General features: G+C 38.5%; 2 protein-coding genes across 5 annotated transcripts in view; both read left to right on the forward strand.

Moving 5' to 3' along the window:
• LOC138020321 (uncharacterized) overlaps window positions 1-12425 on the forward strand; it is an 18424-nt gene extending 5999 nt beyond the window's left edge. For 2 of the 4 annotated variants that reach the window (XM_068867334.1, XM_068867327.1), the window contains 5 exons: window positions 1566-1617; window positions 3201-3325; window positions 5591-5651; window positions 11142-11233; window positions 12219-12425. In XM_068867334.1, coding sequence (XP_068723435.1) covers window positions 1566-1617; window positions 3201-3325; window positions 5591-5651; window positions 11142-11233; window positions 12219-12228 — 340 coding nt within the window. In that variant the 3' untranslated portion in view covers window positions 12229-12425. Of the gene's footprint in view, window positions 1-1565; window positions 1618-3200; window positions 3326-5590; window positions 5804-11141; window positions 11234-12218 lie in introns of those variants that run through there. The other 2 variants (XM_068867336.1, XR_011126319.1) reach the window with 2 other exon arrangements.
• On the forward strand, window positions 12286-13330 carry LOC138037228 (ectonucleoside triphosphate diphosphohydrolase 3-like; the record flags this gene model as incomplete). The annotated part of the gene is made up of 1 exon (XM_068883201.1): window positions 12286-13330. A coding segment is annotated over one exon (957 nt), but the record flags the coding sequence as incomplete, so codon positions are not given.
• Between the last annotated feature and the right edge of the window lie 7463 nt (window positions 13331-20793).

The following is a 20793-nucleotide window of genomic DNA, read 5'->3' on the forward strand; positions in this document are numbered from 1 at the left end:
TTATTATTATTATTATTGTACGTAATATAATAATAGTTAATAATAATTATTTAACAATTAGACCCTTCGCGCGCAAGGGCTATGGGTCAATAGCCCAACTAGTCGGACAGAAAAGGCAATAATAAAGTTAGCAAATGCAAGTTAAAGAAATATTTATTTGGCAATAAAAGGAAAGAAAGCGTCACCCTTTTTGCTACTCGAGGACTATTACTAATAGTCCTCTAGTAGCGTAGCTAATCAAAATGCATCATTTGCATTAGTCGACTAGTTGGGTGATACTAATAACTATTATCATGATTATTATGATTATTATTATTATTATTATTATTATTATTATTATTATTATTATTATTATTAAAATGTAAGGGAGCCCAATGTTTATTTTTACAGTTCCATGACCTTTCTCAAGATCCTTGCCAATCCCAAAAGAGTGCAGTACGTGTTCTTGACTAGATCATCTCCACCGGCGTACCATGCCATGGCATGTAATCCTAAAAAATGCAACGAACTAATACTTTGTAAGAAGGTTCAAATGCTCATGATATAGACTCTGTGAACAATATAACGCAAGTTTCTTGTTTAAAAGTGTTAGGGGTTACTTTACAAAGCAATCATAGATTTAACGAGCATATTAAGGTTAAGCTGCAGGAGGCCAACAAGTGTCTTTATGTGATAAGATGTTTACGTAGAGAGGGATACCAACAACCAGACGTAGATTACCTTTTTAGATCAATTGTTCTACCCAAACTAACGTACGGTCTACCCGTATATGCCTCCTCAATACCTAAATTAACGACTTTTCAGAATTTTCTACAGCGCTGCTCTAAACGCAAATATGTTTCGTACCGAATTGACATATATGGCGTATTAGAAGAGGTTGATCGCTCACTATTCAAGAAGATCTCCGGTATGCCCGGTCACCCTCTGTACCCTTCCGTCCCCAAAATGAAAAAAAGCTCAGCACGCCTCCGAGTTCCTAGTAGTCAACTCCCTAGGGTTAATACCCAGCGTTTTAAAAATAGTTTTTTTTAACAGGCTTTTTTTTAAATATAGAGTAGCTATTTAATGTAATGTCGATAGCCTTGTAATTCTAATTAATTCTTTTGGCTATTTTTAATGTAACTGTTCTTGTTTTTAGCATGTATTTTTGCTTAAAAAACATTTATTTATTTATTTATTTATTTAACCCCAGTCATTGTCAGATATTCAGGAAGTCTCATTGGGACTGTTTCCAGTGCACCTCTTATTACTGGAATCACTTTTGCCAGTGTATATTCCAGATTCTTTTATAATTATCTAGCTAGATACGGTATTGGTATTTTTATTTTTTCATCTTCCTTTTCCTTAACTCTTATATTTTCTGGAATTGCTACATCAATGATTTGTCAGTTTTTTCTTTTGTTTGTTCACTACAACTATATCAGGTCTTCTTGCAAGTTGAAATCTTAAAAAAGAGGCTAAAGTGAACTCATAAATGGCCTATTCAGCACAACATGCTTAAAGCTCCTCTGGAATGGCATTTACTTCATTAATTTGCTTAATATGGTGATACCTTTCCATTTCAGGACGCAGATGAGTTTGAAACGAGTTAGTTGTCACCAGCTGATATACATTCAGGTATCATAGATATCTACTGATAACAGAATGTTGGGTTTAATCTCGCAAGGGTCTATTTGACATACCTAGATTTAAGGCCCTTTATTTTTCCTTAGTGAGTTCCCAGCTGGAGTACATTTTGGTGATCTGGTCACCTCACACCGAGATGAATTAATTGATTTAATTGAACGTGCAGGGGAGAGTTTCAAAGTTAATTTTAAAATCTGACTCTAAATTTGCTATACTTGTTTAAAGGAGCTTAATCTTAATTCTCTTGAGCAAAGGCGTGTTATAGCTGATGTTACTTTCTTATATAAAGTTTTAAATGGTCATCTTGACATTGATTTTAGTAGTTTTTAAAACTTTTATTGTTTAGACGATTGTTATACCTGTTAGAGTCTTGACTGCTTCAAAGTAAGGAAAAACTTTGTTATAGCCCTCAGCTGGTGAAAATCTGTTGAGGGTCTTCAAAGATCTTCATGAAGATCTTTAAGGATCTTAGTAAGGATCTTAGTAAGGATCCTCAAACTTCCTTGCAAAGATCCTTTATGGATCTTTACTATAATCTTACCAAAGATCTTTAAGGATCTTCATTAATCTTACCAAAGATCTTCAAAGATCCTGATCTATTCTTGAGGATAAGGAAAGGTTACGTTTAAACAAACGTTGGCCGTGTAGCGCTTATATTTTAAACAGAGTTAACTGAATAGAGTGTAATGTGAAGTGCTAGATTTCTATCCCATATGAACCATGTGAGCGTTAGCCCTGGTCAGAGTTTTTCTCTGTCCTTGTGTGGGCCCATTTCCATCAGTAGGGCTAACACTCACATGGTTCATATGGGATAGAAATCTAGCACTTCACATTACACTCTATTCAGTTAACTCTATTCTTGAGGATGTTGTCAAGATCTTTAATTGTGATCAGTTTGGGTGTATTCAGTATTCTCACTAATGATCTTCAAGGATCTTTGTGGCTCTATTAAAGAACCATCATGATGATTACTGCCAATTATGGCGTTGATTCACCTCAGGGTTGGGATGCCATTTGGAAAACATGCTAATCAAACGTGAATTTTGGAATGGCCAATTCCTATTAACTACCGTGAACAACAAAAACAATAAATTATGGCACAAAGACCATTTAAACTTTCCTTATTTGCATAGATCTGTTTATCACTGTCAAAATCATAAAAAAAAGAAAAAAAAATTTGGCGATTAAGGATACAGTAATTACAGCATGTCCTCTTAATACTGAGGCCATTTGCCACACCACTGTGACAATATTCTTTTATATTTCCACTAAATCCAACTACAAATAAGGGAAGGCATTGTGAAAAAGTAATGTTATTCATATAATTATATTTAATACTACAGTAACAATACTTGCTTGATAAAGGTATATAAGAACCAAGTTTTCCCAAGCTAGGCTAAGAAAGTTCTTGTAAAAGTGTTGCTTACTGGCAACTGGAAAATTAGGCTACAGACTGTACTCAGGTTCTTATTTTGAAAATAAAATATAATATGAAAGTGGGTGTGGCCTACGTTGAGCCTATTTTTGGTACTGCATGCATAATAATTATGTTATAAAAATCCCTTTAATCCTAGTATGTTAAAGCCATATATGAAGTTTGTACAAAGCTATGCAAGTTAAACAGAACAAAAACAACATTAAAACATGGTACAGTGTGTTGCTGCCGGGACAAATACGTTGCTGGTAGAGCTTGTTACAGGTATATTAAATTTGTGTATTCAGTGTTTGAGTGAATTTCTTAAAATAAGAACCCAATGGAAAACTGTAGGCTAAAGCAAGTTAAAGGACTCTAAATGGTCTGTCTTAGCCTAACAGGTTCGTAAAATCTAGGTTCTTTTATGTGGGTTTTTTACTGTAACTCATGTTTCGTTCTTGTACAATTTTTCAGAAAAAGAATAAATTATGCTTCAAACTCTTTTATCCCCATTGTGAACACTTACAATGTAGTACATGTAGATTATTGTGCCAGATTTAGCAAGATTTTGCAAGCTTCCGGGAGGATTCTTAATTAAAATATGAACAATGGTCGTTCTATAAACAAGAGCAATACCACTTTCTTTTGTGATGGTTCTCGTTCCGGTTCTTCTCACTTAACCCATGTTATTTCATAAAATTGTAATAAAGTGATTGTTTTGTCAGAACATATTGATATTGTGCAATAAGTACAGTACAACATAAGGCAATTGGGTTTTTCGTTTCTGATTTTTTTATCAAATGCTATAAATGAACCATTACTCCTTTAGATTATTTCTCACTTTCAACAGTCACGTCCTTGATCAAAATTGCACAAGACATTATTTAATTGAGGTATCTACAAGTTCTCCCTAAAGTTTTTGAAGAATCCCTAAAGCATCCTGTAGAAAACGTCCCTAAAAGAGCCTTAAGATGAATCCCTTTAAAATCCTGATCATGTTCAAGAAGCCCCTTTAAAGATGCAATGATAACTAACAAATTGTAATTACTGAGTTCCCCCAAACATCTTTTTAGATCTTTAAGGATCCTGATAGAAATTAATCCCTTTAAGGTCCTCAAGAATTCCTTGAGGATCTCTCAAGGATCCTAAGGAGATCCTTTGATTGATCTTGAAAGGATCTTTATCAAGATCCTAAAAGATCCTCAAGAATCCTTTGCGGATCTTTCAAGGATCCTAGAAAGACCTCTTGACTGTTCTTGAAAAGACCTTTATCAAGATCCTTGAAGATCCTCAAGGATGTCATGAAGATCTTTGAAGGATCTTTTCGATTAGATTACAAAGATCTTTCCAAAGATCCTTGAAAGATCCTTAAAGATTATATGAGGATTCATCAAACGGAGGAGCATTCATCAAGGATCTTAAAAGATCTTGATATAGATCTTTTCAAGATCAGTTCAAAGATCCTTTTAGGATCCTTGAAAGATCATCAAAGAATTCTTGATGATCTGCAAAGATCCTTATCAAGATTTTGAACTATATTCTAAATAAACAAATAAATAAATAAATAAATAAGTGCCTCTCGCTCTGTTAAAGGAGAAGTAAACTCCAAAACTCTAGAAACCATATGATAATTATCTCCGCCATAAAAATTAACAGACTGACCGCGTTTTCAGCCTCGAAAGACTTTTCCAATCTGACAAAATTGGAAAAAAGAGTTAACGTGTGCCGCCATTTTCGATATTGCTCAATAAGCTGGCCGCCGCTTACTTGTGACGCAACAGAGTTCACCTGTTATAACATGGCTGCACTCGAACCGAACCAATTTGAGCCAGAACACGAACTGAATCAAAACAGAGAGGTTGATGAGGGTTGGGATCCTGAGGACAACGGAAGGGAAATAAGGCTGGGCAATCTCTTTGAGAAATTAGGCGCTGCATAAGAAGGAATTGTCGACACAAATAATGAGTTTTCCGATAACCTGCAACCGCAAGTCTGTTTGTTAATCTCATGTTTTTTTTTTTCCCAGATGTGAGTTTTCTGATAACCGGCAGCGGGAGTTGTGTTTGTTAACCTCACGTTTTGTTTCCCGTCATCTGGGTTGAACTGTATGACGTCATGTGTGTGCGGCCACGTTACAGAATTGTTTTCAAAATGGCGGCTTGCAAGGTCGACTGTTTCACCAGCACAATTAGAAGACACTTTTCAAAAAGTTGTGTTGCTCTTTGGGATCTGAAAACGTGTTTCAAAGTAAAATTTTACGTATACTTTCTAATAGCAGAGGTAAAATCATATGGTATCTGCAGTTTACTTCTCCTTTAAAGTCCCGTACTTCGGCAATTGTAATATATTAATTTAGAAAACGTACGACATTTGTACGAGTTTATTGGCACAGTGAACCACCGCGGATTGACCAATCAGCGCGGGCGCGCGCATTTTTTTGCTTACCATATAAAATCATAAATTGTACGCATTTTAAGTAAGGTACTTCTTTGTTGCTCTTGCATGATTCCTAATCGTTTTGAAATTTGTTGATTTTATGTTTTATTTCAGTCTAGCAAGTTTGACATGGCCGGCGGGTGATTTGCTCAAGAAATGCCTCCAATACGCTAAGGTCAGAAATCTTTACTATGCGCAAAGAACAAAAACAGGACGAGTGTGTCACTGACGCTCTTGCCACATCTTAGCGTCTTCTTTGGACTGCATTGAACAGATGCATGTCAAGATGGAATTTCTTTGTTAATAAAGAAACCCAAAAGCTGTTAATGACGTCGGCTATGTGTCTGTCCTCTTGTATATCATAAGTAAGAACCAGTCAAAATGCGAGTATAATTCAGCTTATTATATATCATACGAATCTATTTTCCATATACAATTAAAATACGCAAAGCTGGCTTCTAAGGGCCTCTCCTTACGGGCTCGGCTGGTTGCAAATTTTGATATTGTCGGCTTTCGAAAACAAGAATACACAGACTATGACCGTTTCCATGGAAATGGTCCGTATAGCAAAATCCCGACCACGAAAGAACCAATCAGAATGCTCAGATTTACCTCAACTATATAATAATGTATTTTCCAGACACAATTAAAATACACAAAGCTGGTATTTAAGGGCTTCATATGAGCTCGGTGACCGAGCTGGCCCTGCTACCAGGATGAATGTTGTCTTTTCATTTGGGAAATTTGATCCCGGTTACCGAGGTGAAAAAAGCCGCCAAAGGCACACCGAAGAACTAAAAATACAAACAAGGCATACAAAGTTGGAAAACATTCATCCCGGTTAAGCCTAGTTCCCACTATCGACATAACGATCATAATCATAATCATAAGCACGACATAACGCTGTTATGTCGCTTATGTCTTAGCGGGAACGTCCAGAAACATAATCATAGGCAGGGCTCGAAATTAAAAAAAATTCCAAGTCGCCTTTTGGCGACTATCAAAGAAAAAATGGTCGCCAAATGCAAAAATGCAGTCGCCAGCTAGTACAAGAACAGAAACTCAGATTAGAGCCTCATTTAATTAGCATTGTTGTTCGGCTTCTGGTAGATTGTGGCAGCTGAGGTTGTGGGACAGAGCGAAATACTCGATCTTGAATGACTTAAAACACGAAAGAAAAAATTCCTGAACACTTTTGCGTGACAATCTTACCTTAAGGAGTAAGCGAACAAAGTAATAAGAACATTTCAGGGTTACTTTGGCCAGGAACAACTGCAGCTTTCACATCGAACGCGAGAAATCGCACGCTCTGAACAAACGTTTTTGAAAGGCTTTGAAACGCTTCTTGTTTGCATTCTAACAACGATCTTGTTTCCTGGTAATTTCTAGACTGCAGCAAATTACGAAAATCGCTCAGTGTATCCTTCTCTTGTGATAAATAATTCATGACTTTCGGTGTAGACTCGTCTCACTTGATCGAGGACATGGTGAAAGCCGGTTCCTTGCGACCAAATCTGCGACAGAATGCAGCGGCCTTTGAACAAAATGTTGCGCCCGCGATCATCATGCGAAAGCCGCTGTAATGTCCTCTCGGAGGTCGCGATTCAAGTTTTTTTGGAAAAGGTAAACAGATTTAATTTGCATTTCCTTTTGCAGAAAAGCAGAAATGAGACTAAGGAAATTGTTTCTCACCTTAAGTGTTTTATTTATCAGAGGAACATAGTCGTCAAAATGGCGACTAAACTCGAATTTTCAGTCGCCAAGTTAAAAGTTTTAGTCGCATTGGCGACCGTATCGGTCGCAATTTCGAGCCCTGATAGGCGCCCTTATGATCAACATAATCATAATAAGAAAATGATCGACCATTTTTTTATGATTATGATTATGGCTTTGACTATGACTATGTCGCTTTCCTTTGCAATGGGAACGCGAAAATCATAACGACATAATGAGAAACATAATGACGCAACGGGGTCATTGTGTTTTGGCCAATTAAAGTCTAGGACCAGTACTTTCGGGTTGGTTCATTTTCAAGATGGCGGCCAGCTCGAGGAAAAGCTTTACGTTTTTAGAGCGGCCGTCCCCTCTAGAACATAAGGAGCTTATGTTTATGTTTATGATTATGATTATGATTATGCTTATGATCCTTATGTCGCCAGTGGGAACTAAGCTTTACCGGGCTGAATGAAGTGCTGATGTGGGAAATTGTCCATCTCGGCTACTGAGATCTCGTCAACCGGGCCTGCCCGCCCTCTCATATGAATACATCGAGAATTTTGCAAAGGATTTAGCGGTGAGGTGAGATCTCGGAAACCGAGCCAGCCTGGTAAATCGGTCTTACTAGAAGATATCCTAAAACACCCGGCAAGAGTAACGCTACTTTACGCCGTTGTTAAGGGAAAGATGTACTGGCTACAATTAAAACATCTTCTCCACTTTGGAACACCAATATATCGGGTCATGCTTGATGCCTCATTTCGCCAGGATTTTGAGAAAGACAACGCTGCATCATTATTCAAACTGCCTTATTTTGTAGACGTATAAGCTGTAATAATTGGCTATCGTAATTATTTTCCCATGCTAAACAGCCATAAATTAGATAAGAATACTCCAGAGAGTAATAGATACTGATTGCAAATAGCGTTTAACCTTAGTCATAATATTAATACTCCTATTTACTTTATCACATGTATACATAATCAATATGGTGATGCCAAGATAGATGATGGGCAATAACAATCCCTATAGATATTTGATATTGAACGCTGTCTCCAAGATTATGGGCAGTTAGAATAATAAGCGATACTACTCTTTTGCGAGATGCTATTACTCCTTACGAAGGGAAAGGGGGGAGGGGGTGATGATGTGGGCATCCGAGTTACCCATTGCGAACGAACTCGAATTTTAACGTTTCATTGTGAGCTAAATCGTTCAGCGGCTTTTAAATGATTTCCTTATGACCAAAACCAAACCAATCATTTTGGTCAATCATAGTAGACGCAGACAATCAATTGCAAATGTCCCAATCATAACGCGCAACCGGCGCCAAGCACGGGAAAACGCGTGCGAAGGAGTCAGTGGCTTCTGCTTGCATGCTAATATCTGGAGTAACATGTTTAATGAAATCACGGGCGTAGTGATGCAAAACCAAAGTAATTACGGAATTAATGCTGACGCCTTTCTTTCATAACTTGTCTCTTCTTCGTTTCTCGGAAACTGTAATTTTTATGATTAATTGGTAAGAGGACTTGGTGTCGTCCAATTTCAATCTGCAATCATACTCGTAATAAAGCAAACCGGACTCCCGCTGCACGGTCGCCCGATTTTGCTATCACTCGTATGATTACAGACCGAATGGGACTCCACTCAGTCCTATTGCCATTACCAAGAGCCGTAATGGCTCTGGTCATTACTTATTTGCCACATAAAATTTGCTATGTGGATAAGGCTATAACCAGCGAACCTAGATTTTAAGAACCTGCTAGGCTAAAATTGGCCAGTTGGAGCTCCTCTGTGCAAGAACCTTTTAAGGCTCAATTTTAAAAAAAGGTCCTTATTTTCTGAATCATAGGTAAAAATTCACTAAATTGGTACTTTCATATGTTGGGACTATACACTGTTAATGCTGAGAAAGCGTGTAATGTTATGTACACTGGTAAGACTTCCACATGATCATTTATGTCGTAAGCACTTCTTTTTTCAATAAAAGTCATTATTGCATAAATAAATACTTTTCGTGTTAATTTTATGTAAGGAATAGGCTGAAAACCATTACATTTGAAAGGTTAAATGTCGCTCAAACCAGTTCCAACACTTGAAAAACGTTCTTATTAGAAGAATTGACACAACAACGCTTCATTACTTAAGAGCAATGTTATGGTACCATATCGAACATCAATTATTGCTGAAAAAGATTCGGTAATTTTTGTGATATATTAAGTTACCGTGGCAACAGGAAAGCTCTGCAAAAACACCCCATATGTTGGCTTTGGCTGCTCATATCTCAAAAACGAACTTGGAGACCCCCATTTTTTATTTCTGAAATGTAACCAGCATGCCAGAATAAACCTTTGTGTGGAGCGGATTCAGAGCCACCTTAAATAATTGAAAATTTAAGGTAGCTCTGAATTCGCTCCACATAATTTTTTTAGACTCTGCGGAGAGTTTTATCTTGGCCTGCTGATTACTTTTGTGCAATAAAAAATTGCACAAATTGAGCTTTCATAGGAAAACAGCGGCGAATACTTGGGACTACTCGTTCCGTTGTTGCTACCTAATTATAGGGTGTGTACATGGAGGGAGGAAGATCCTAGCACTAGAAAGATCCTCAGGAGACGGACTGACGTAGCACCATGTGTTTTCTGTATTCAACTTACATGCAAGAAGTTCTACTTGGCCCTAGCGCTAAGAAAGTTCTATGATAGGATCTTAGCTGAGAATTACGAAGATCCCAGAATTAACGAGATCTTAAAAGGGCAGTGTCATGCGATGGCATGCGCAGTATTTTTCACACGCAGAGATTTTAACAGGCGTTATTATTATTATTATTATTATTATTATTATTATTATTATTATTATTATTATTTATTTATTTATTTATTTTTTGCTTTTTCTGTTTAAGCCTAGACCAAATACGGCTTTAGAAAGGCACTAAAATGCATATTTATCAATTATCGATGATTTTGGAGTCCAAGAAATAAAATCGAACACAAATATGATGCCATGTTTGTTTTCTGCGTTACAGCTGAATTCAGTGAAGTGTGACCGGGAACACATGTCGCTGGTGGGTTGGTACATTTCGCTGACCCCCAGTCTAAGCACCCATTTTAAAAAGGTTAACTTACATGAAGTAATCGGCCATCACAACACTAATCGAAAGCTAACCTTTTTGAAATGGGTGCTTAGACTTAAAAACTGTTGAACAATGCTGTTTAAAATGGGTGGTGAGGCTTAAGTAAGCACTATTTGAGATGCTGCCTACACATGGATCAACAGTATTTATTCGAAATAGTATTTTTAGGGTAGTCAGTTTGGGTAGTCCATGGACTGGGGGTCAGCGAAATGTACCGACCCTGTCGGCGGTTCAAGCACTCACACATAAATATTTTTTTTCTCTGCGACAAACCAGACATATTATCAAGATTAACATGCCATTTCAAAGCTGAAAGAGAGAGCATTTATTTCCAAGAGACTAGTCGAAAGACAATAAGCTACCATGTGAAGTTAGTGGAAATTCGGCCACAAAGTGAAACTGTAATCGATCAAATAATAGAAGCCTCAGTGCTTGGTATCTTTTCACAATGTATTTGGTACAAAGGAAGTAAAAGTTCTGCTGAGTGAAATTCAATTCAGTTAATTGCATTCATTAGTTAAGAGACAATACAAATAAAACAAAGAAAAGAGGCTGAAGTTACTGAACTCGGAAATTGCTGCATGCAGCCGGAGTTTCTTACGTTCCACTTTAATAGTCTTTTTGGCTCGTCGTGGGATCGAAGTACAAAACAATGCCTGCTTCAGAGGCCACGTTCGTGATCGCAAACACTAATCGTGCAGTTCAAAGATTTCTTTGGCTCCTCAATTGCCAAAGGCAATCTCTGAGTAATCAAAATATGATTGGACTAGATCAAGCAGATGTTAAACACAGGAAATTTCAATTTTACTCTAGATATTACAAACAAATGAAGCATATCGGACAAACGCCTTTCACTTTGCGGGACCGCACTTTGTTGGACCATACGAGAAAGAAGGACAGCGAAGGTAAGGTTGTTAAACTTTAAGGAAGTACTGCGTTTCATTTAAAACTGTGACTAGAGTTATTTCCTTGACTTAATTCAGGGGCACCCAACGAGAATTTAGTGCAAAACCACTTAAACATAGCATTGTTAAACGTATTTTAGTATTTAGACGGTAGATATAGGCATATTTTTATCTCCTAAAAAATTTTCATCAGTTCGGATTTCCCAGCTGAAAGTCTAGTGATCCGAAAATTATAGGGATCAAAACTTACTTTTTCGAAAATTTCAGCCGGAAAAAAAGGCTCCCAAAAATTCTAGTTGACCTTTTAGGGTAAAAATCCGTTAAAAATGGGCAATGATACCAATTTTTAGATGTTCGAAAATCCTAGGATAGGCAGGCAAGCAAGAAATTTGACAACAAATGTTCCGAAAATTCTAGATCTCAAATCGTCTTCCGAACAGATATTTTCCGAAAATTGACGTTGGGTGCCCTTGTTAATTTTGTCCTGAATACAATGCTTATTTTAAATTGCCACGCCTAGATAAGAAAAATTACTGTCCATTGCCATTTTTGTCTGCTTGAAGTCTGATCTTCCAATTTGTCCTCCGTCGATTGTTTTTAGAACCTAGAGAAATTGGTTACACTCAACGACTTGCATCCTTGATGCAAGGTTTTATACGCTAACAGTATGCAAGTTTGGACATGTGGTTCTTCATCGACGGAAAAGCAACGTTTCGCTGGAAAAAGTTGTTGTTTTTCGTCTATCATAAGAAGATGTCTACTTACAAAAGTCCTTTTTTTTGTTCTTCAAACGTGGCAGCCAGTTGTGACAAAAGAACTCTTCGTTTCGGCAATCAAGGCTCTGGTTGGCATAGGTGATGTCAACTATATCCTCGATATATTAAACAAAAGTGAACAACACACGATTCTTAACTTCTATCCCCATTCTGAAAGACGTGCGAAAAGATTATTTCTCAACCAATGATATCACTACTTTTTCTCTCAGGCCTCGGTGACAATGGATCGATGGTCATTGATCCTACTGCTCTTCATCAGCGAATCAAAACTGCTGACATGTTTCGGACGCTCGGTGCCTTTCCAAAGGCGAGTTGCAGGACGCGGTCTCAGATGTCGCCAAGCACGCCATTGTATTCGATGCAGGCTCCAACAAAACTAAAGTAGAGATCTACAAAATAAACGTGGCCTCTCCTCTGTTAGATTTAACAGACATTCAACAGCTCGACCCCTCTCTTAGTAAAGTCGAGCCTGGAATCGCTAGCCTGGCTGGGAACCCAAACGGAGTTGCAGCTTATCTAACGCCCCTGTTGGGCGGGGCTTCCCATCAAAACACTTTTGATAACCCCACTAAAGATACCTTTCCTATAACGTTGGGAGGGCAACAATATCACCTTTTCGCCAGGAGTTATCTTGGCTATGGGGCGACCGAGGCTCGCAAGAAATGCCTCGAAGCAATTTTGTTAAATCAAACAACCTCAAATGAGATTTCAAGTCCTTGTCATCACAAAGGTTACGAAGAGGTAATCACGATTGGTAATCAAAGGGTCAAAGTTAAAGGGTCGGCCTTAGTCCCACTTTGCCCATCAATCATTGAAGAAACTTTTTTCTGCAAACGCCCCAATTGCCCGTTCTATGATCAACCTCGTTTGCAAGGGGATTTTGGTGGGTTTTCTGGGATATTTTACACCGCCTTGGGTACAGGAATGCTGTGTTATAAGTGCACAAAATCGCTATCACCCGCCATGTTTGAGGTCAGTTCCCGAAACTTTTGTGCTCGGCGATTCCAGGATGTCAACAGTGACCCGTATGCTAAAGTTAATTGCTTTCAGAGTAATTTCGTGTATGAGCTTTTGGCAAAGGGGTACCGTTTGCCCGCAGATAAGACAATCGAAGTTGGTAAGAAGATTGGAGGGTTTAGCCTGGGTTGGTCCTTAGGTGCCATGCTGTACAACGGCAAGTATTTGTACAACACACATATCGCTTTTTCTGGCTTGCCGATTGAAACTGCGTGATTTCGAGTGGGATAGATAACAGAGAAATGTTCATTAAGTGTGTTCCACAACCTTATGTATCAGTAAAAAATAAACTGAATTGCTCGGGGGTACTGCGTTGTTAGATTTCTCAGTTGTGAATCCAGAGCTGTCATCCAACCGTTTCAGTCTAAACCGGCATCGTCGATCGACGCGACTATACTGCATGAGCTGTGAGTAAGAAAGCATCCTACGGGCCGACATTTTTGTCCCAAAATGCCCCTTTGGGGACAGAATTGCCTATCCGAAGGCAGTGAAAAATCTCGGTAAACGATCCACGGGCCGAAACTTCCATCATGGCGGTAACACTCAGGCCCAGTGACGAGAAAAACCGCCACTGCTTCTATTTTCTTGCCCTTCTCTCTCTTAACCCTTTGATCTGTGCATGCGCAATTCCCCGTGTGCTTCAATGCTTACCATTTGTGAGACACCTATAGAATTAATAAATACTACGGGAGGAATGTTATTGCCCATCCTCGTTCGAACTGGCAGATCAAATAGTGTCCATAAAACAAGACATTTCAAACGGTAGCAATAACCACACTCAACGACACAATACAATTTATCGGCCTCTTATATTGCCGAATAGGCCATTTCCGAGTTGATACCTGCCTCCTTTTCAAAGCAAGTCTAAGTGCGAAGTTTTCTTATGAGAATTAGTTTTCGTTCATATGTAAAGTAGAACTAATTACCATCAAACTTAGACCGCTTTGAAGAGGAGGCAGACGTGAACTCGGAAATAGTCTACTATTCGTTCACCTTCTTGGCCTTTCTTTCGCTTTCGTTTGCTCATACGCAGACAATCAAATATGCACATTCCTGAAGCTAGCGATTATTGAAGAACTTCCTGGGGTATCGAAAGTTAACTCTACCATTCCTTTGATTAATTATAATTAATTCATTTTATAATTTTTAATTATAATTAATTATAACTACAAATACACATTAGATAAAAGAGTACACAAAAGAAAAAAGTGAGAAATAAATTTATATAAACATAAAAGATATTTGGCTAGCAGACTTCCAGAAACCACAAGGCTTTTACATGAAGCTTCTCAGGGACAGTACAAAATGACATAATTCATGCATGAGATGACAACTTGACAACTGCACAGCAACTTCTACTCTTCTGTTTTTCAACTGCTATTCACCTGGCGTTCTGTAACATTACTACAGGCTTTTTATGCCGACAAGGGCTGCTCTGTCAAGCTGGTGTCAATCATGCCACATGTAAAACCTTTTAGTCAGTTGCATCTACGCAATACCTGCCGTTAGCATATTTTCCTTCGAGGCCTGCGCCCATTCAAAACGACTCTTTCGCTTATATCTTTACATAGCTTATGCTAATTGACAATTAGACCCGTAGCCCTTGCGAGGCAAAGCCGAATGGGGTATTGACCCTTGGCCCTTGAGGGCAAAGGGTCTAATTGTTTTAGTATCACCCAACTAGTCGGACAGATAAGGCAATAATAAAGTTAGCAAATGCAAGTTCAAGAAATATTTATTTGGGAATAAAACGAAAGAAAGCTTCCCGCTTTTCGCTACTCGAGGACTATTACTAATAGTCCTCTAGTAGCGTAACCAATCAAAATGCAGGATTTGCATTAGTCCACTAGTTAAGCGATACTAAGGTTAGATAACCATCAGATATCATGGAAGGCCGGGTTGCTGGAAGCATGGTTAGAGCTAACCCTCGTCAATCACCATGACAAGCTACAAGTTTTCGTAATGTGTGCCCGTTTCTCGAAAGTCCCGAAAGCCATTTGTGAACCTGCCAACTACCTGTTCAAGAAAGCAGATCTTTTAACATGTTTTCAAGGTAACAAAAAGCAAACTGATTGTCAAGTTTGACCACTCGAATCCTCTCCGTTTTTGAGATACAGAGGGAATTGTTACACCCGAAAATGGCCCGTAAATTCGGGACTTCCGAGAAACGGGCCCCAGCTTCCAGCTGGGCTTGATAGCTCAGTTGATAGAGCAGTGTACAGCGCATTCACACGGTCATGGATTCGTGTCCCGTTCAAGCCTCTCTGCAACTGCTGAAGTTGCTTCATCGCATGCGATGATCACACTTAGCGCGCTTTCCATTTGACAGAACTGATCGGCCAGACCGGGCATTTGGAAGAGCAAACTCTACAACGCCTTCAATAATATACTCCCCCAGAAGAATGCAAGGGATTATCATGCTAGTGTGACAGGTCTGGAAAAAAGAATGCGCCCTTAGATTCACTACAAGTTCAAATGGTAGTTAACCAACGGTTAGCGCTAACCATGCTTTGAGAAACGCCACCCTGAACTGTAAGGAACGCGCTACTAGAGTCTAAAGTGTGTCCTTTATCAAGACTTTTACGCACAACAGACGAACAATGGGTGAAATTAAGAGAAGGAATCGTTTTTGTCAATAAATTATCTCATACGTGTACGCATACCAGGAACGACAGTCTTAATTACAATTCAGTATCAATTATTTTTATGCGGTAAGGCTTAATTCAAATAAAGATTAATTTTTTTTTCTGGGCATCGTAGAAACAAGACCATAAACTGTCATGAATCCAGCTTGACGCTAACGAAAAGATACCAAAAACGACAGTGACAGTAACAAAAGATTGTGAATCAAATTTCAGAGTAATTACAAGAGCTAATGTCTTCCAGACTTTACATTTACAGCTAAAATACATAGCCCATACGGATAAATAAGTAAATATGAAGTATTTAAAGAAACACAGCTACCGTATTTACTCGAATAAGCGCCGCGGCGCTTATTTAATTTTTTGCGCCACAAGTGCGGCGCTTATTCGAGGGCGGCGCTTACTTAAACATTGTCCCAGACAAATTTACTTATTCTATATTTTTATTCAACGGTACACTTTCTATCTGTTAATTTTCCTATGGACTGATACTAAACTGATAGTAAATCTAGAATTACGAGAGAACAGTTACTTTGAACTAAAGAACATCACATTTAAGAAAAATAAATTGCCGATGCTGTTTTAAAATTGTTTTATAGTGTTTTTCCTGGTTATACGGAATTCCTCGAGTAAGCGCCGCATCGGCGGTGCGGCGCGGCGTGGCGCTTATTCGAGGGCGGCGCTTAATCGTGGGCGGTCCTTGTTCGAGTAAATACGGTATACTATACAAAATGCAGCTTGGATTCTCATTTTAAAACCTGTTAACTCAGTCAGTACGACTAAAATCAGGTAGCGCATTCCATAACTTAGCTGATACTGAAGTAAGAAAGAGAATTAAGGCCATAACTGAGTTTATTGAGGGACAGAATTTAATTTCCGCGAGCATCGATCCTGAGTAGAAGACCGGAGAGAAAACTCGCTTGTTTTTCATATGCAGTAGCAGGAAAATCCTTCATAAACAGAGTTTTGTACTATTAAAATGAAGAAATTTTGAATGCGCTTATTGCATAGAGATCATATGGAGTTTGCCTTTCGTAATCTACAAATGTAAATCTTAGTATTCTCTTATTTACATTATACCGTTCTTTCGAAAAGAAAACTGACGAAAGGCTAGTTTTTGCTACAAGAATAACAGCGGAAAAAGCACTACTTTGTCGCGAATTTCCTATGATAAAATCTTGTTCAGAAATCACAACTCTACGTTAACAGCACACACCAGGGCTATTCCTTAGTATCTGGCTGGAAATCTTCTTCTCACCACTTTTCCCCCGGCCGCGCTTCAGCCATTGAGGGCCACTTTCGTGCTTCTCAGGTTGCCTCGCTCATGCCCAAAAAGAACTCTGGGTAATTCTGCCATTCCATGACAAGGGCCGAAGATCCCCGATTCTCATTTCATAGATTTTTTATAAGTGTCGGGGCACACAGTTCTACCGGCAAAATACCGCATCGATTGAAGTTTTTAACTTTCAAAACTTGCCAAAATTGCATCGGTAGGTGCTGGAATTCGTCTACGGAAAGGCCAGAGAGACAACTTCACTCGTGAACCGCCATGTTTACAACAGAGCATTTTAGGCGTCCCAGTCTGCATGAAACCATCTCTCACCTCTGTTTGGAGAAGACCAGACACGCACGTTTCTTACGTTACCTTTAGGCTAGGTATGGGGGAGCAAGATGTTTGCTGCCTCATAAATATAATTATAATTTTAAGAACTTTTGTTCTGATTTATCTTAAAAATTAAGAAGATTCTTCAAATGAAAAACGTCCAGAATCAGTGCAATTCAATAAGAAACAACTGTGAGCCCAAGGGTGCAAGAAACCAATTGAACACTGACTTTGATAGACGAAACCTCCGTTTGTAATGGTCGCTCAGAACATGGAGTCAGTTTCCTAGGGCGTCGGATTCGACGATGGCCTTTGTCTTAATTTTTTATCCTTTATGCCTTAAAAACATGCACGAGAAATATTGTACCTGCGCACGATTTCTTTCTTCTTTTCTCCATCAGAAATTGAGTTAAGACAGCAAATGGGACTCAAAGAATCGGCAGGCGAGGCAAGCCGACCGAGAAGTTATTCCCGAAAAAAGTCGTTTCAGTCGTCTCGTGCTCGAATTCCGCAATCCCTGCCCTTACTGTTTCGCCTCCTTGTCACCTTTCAATGTTGAAGCCCTGAAGCAGTGTCCATGGAGCGTGTTTCAGCAGGAGAAGGGAATGATTATTGATGTTTCAGTCATGTAAAAGCACTTCTGTGTGAGACAGGGTTAATTTTTTCCTTTTGTCAACACCTTTGTCATTGGTTGCCGAAGGGCACGTTATTTATCCCCCTTCACCTAAGACGCATTTCGCTAAGATGTCTCCTTACAAAACGAACATGCACTCCAATATTTCCCACCTTGAAAGAGCCCCTAATCTAAGTAATGAACGAAGTTACGCTACGTTAAGAGTGAAACGATTTTAATTCAGTATGCCGCTTTTGTGCGTGAATTGATGTCATCATTGCGCAGACAATTTTATTTAATGATACGTTTCGGTGGCCATCTACTTATTTAAAAATTTCCTTCCAATGGCACGAGTGTCCAACCTTCAACACCGTACTGTAGCCTTGGTTGCTGTCTGTGGTTAGAAAGTTTCCTTCTGCTTTGAAAAATACCCCAATATACAAATGACTTATTTTAACTCAAATAAATTGTCTTAATAAGCTGGTGACGGTAGGCGGTTCAACATCGTGCAATTTGTCGCTCAAAATTTTCAACAACGTTAAACATGTTGACCGGTCTATTTCAACATTCAACACTGCATGATACACTGTTCAACATTTTTTGATTAAGAAATGTTGAACCGTGTGTCACAGCCTTGAAAAGGAACAGCAACAACGCACTCCGCGGCAAGCGCTATAAGCTAACACGTGCAAACATTTTGCCAAAAATGTCTCACCTTGAAGCAATATACTTTTCCTCAATGAAACTTTCCTTTCTATATTAGTTGCAGCTTCTCTTTAGCTTTTTGTCCAATTACTTTCTGGCCAAGAAAGCAATTCGAATGATTTCCGTACAGGTCCCTACTTCATTATGCATGCAGAATAAATTAATTATTCATTCGCGCTATTGTTTTGTAGAATAATACGTATACCCAAGAGAACCGAATATATACATGGGTAATTTGTACTTACGGGATGAATAAAACCGGATCTCATTTTGTCTCTCCCTCCCTCTTTCTCTTCTTTCCCTTCATCGCCCACACCGTTACTCCTTTTCGTTCCAGCTTTTTTCTTTCTATCCCTTCGTCTCTTTCTTATTTCCAGATCCCGCTCGGCTTTTTCTGCCATTTAATCCCATGATATGTCACTCGCAGCTTGCCTTGAACTCCGACCCACTGTAAACCTCTGGATTACTTGTCCCTGTTCTTTACCACTGAGCTAACGTGTCAAATTGCTAATTCACACCTTGAAAATGATATTTATTTTGAATTCTGGCTGACTATTTACATAACAATGATACGTAATTATATACACGTGCCGCGCCGAGCACCTACAATCGAACTTACACTTGTAGGTTACCGTTAAGAGATCCCTGTTTTACTACTCTTGAAACAACCCATCCCTTTAATAATGCTAACCGTAACCCTAATTACGACTAAAGGCACTGTTTAGGCTTAAGATTAGTCCCTGTGATAGTTTTAGGTTTTCCAGTATTGCTGTGAACTGTGACCTGCTTTTCCTTCATGCTCCGTGCGTGCGGCACACTTATAAGTTCACTTCGTGGAAGAGTATATCTCTTTGGAGCGTAAGAAGTTCATCAAATACTTAGGCGTGCTCATCGATGAAAATCTTTCATGGAGTTACCACATTGCTCATGTTGCATCAAAAATAAGTAAATCAATTGGTATCATCTCTAGGATAAGGCATTTTGTACCACTGAGTACTTTACACCATATCTACAGGTCACTCATTCAACCATACTTAATGTATGGTATAGTAGCGTGGTGTAATACTGCAAAAGTTCATAGAACTAAACTTTTGACCCTTCAAAAACGAGCTCTTCGCCTAATGTATTTTGCTGATTACAAATCTCATGCAATACCTTTCTTCATTTCTTCTCGTCTTCTTCCTTTAGATATGCTCTATTTCAAATCTGTGGCTGTGATTATGCATGATGTATCAAACAAATTGACACCTCCTAATATATTTAACCTATTCACCCATCAAGCTGATATTCATCCTTACGAGACGAGATCATCGCAAAGAGGAGATTATTTTCTTAAACGTTCGAGAATAGATATTCAAAAAAGATCTTTCTCAAGAATTGGCGTTAAAATTTGGAATAGCATATCTCGTGAAGTCCGCCAGATGTCAAAATCTAACTTCAAAAATAATGTTGATGATATCCTCTTACAAAGACTGCTAAAATATGATGATTACATTGATGTTTCGATAATATTGGCAAATTTTGACTCCTTAGTTTAGTATGTCAGGTAGTTAAAAATTTATTTATTCAATTTAAGCTACTTTTTTCATGTTTATTTATGTTATACTGTACAAGTTTTAAGCTGTTCTCCACTGCACTAACTGTATTCTAAAACTAATTCTCGGTTTTCACATGACGTCACGACCGCCATGTTGGTGCCCTAAACAAAGAAAAGGCGGCCATGTTGGTGCCCCGACCAAATCCTCCGGGAATTTAACTCTATTATTATGCAAATGCTTCCTTTTGTTTTCGTTGAAAAACATGGCTGTTGATCACGTGAGTGAAAACCAGCAATTTATTTTATTTTATTTATTTATTTATTTTCATGTGAATGTGTAGTTATGTATTTGTAACCATTTTATCTGGAATATTTATTGTAAGCAATGCTCGCCTCGACTAGCTATTGCTAACTGCGAGCATTGCATAGTTTTGTGATATTTTATGCAAGATACATAATAAAACCTGAAACCTGAAACCTGCTTTTCCTTCATGCTCCGTGCGTGCGGCACACTTATAAGTTCACTTCGTGGAAGAGTATACCACGCTTAAAGTCTGATTGGTGCATCTTTCATGGGAAACTTTCATGCACGAGTTCATTTCAATTAAAATCGTTTCATATTTCCCTTATTTTGAAGCAAACTTGTGTCTTCGTAATAATCAAGATG

The sequence above is a fragment of the Montipora capricornis genome, chromosome 2, assembly GCF_036669925.1.
Source record: "Montipora capricornis isolate CH-2021 chromosome 2, ASM3666992v2, whole genome shotgun sequence".
Lineage (NCBI taxonomy): Eukaryota > Metazoa > Cnidaria > Anthozoa > Scleractinia > Acroporidae > Montipora > Montipora capricornis.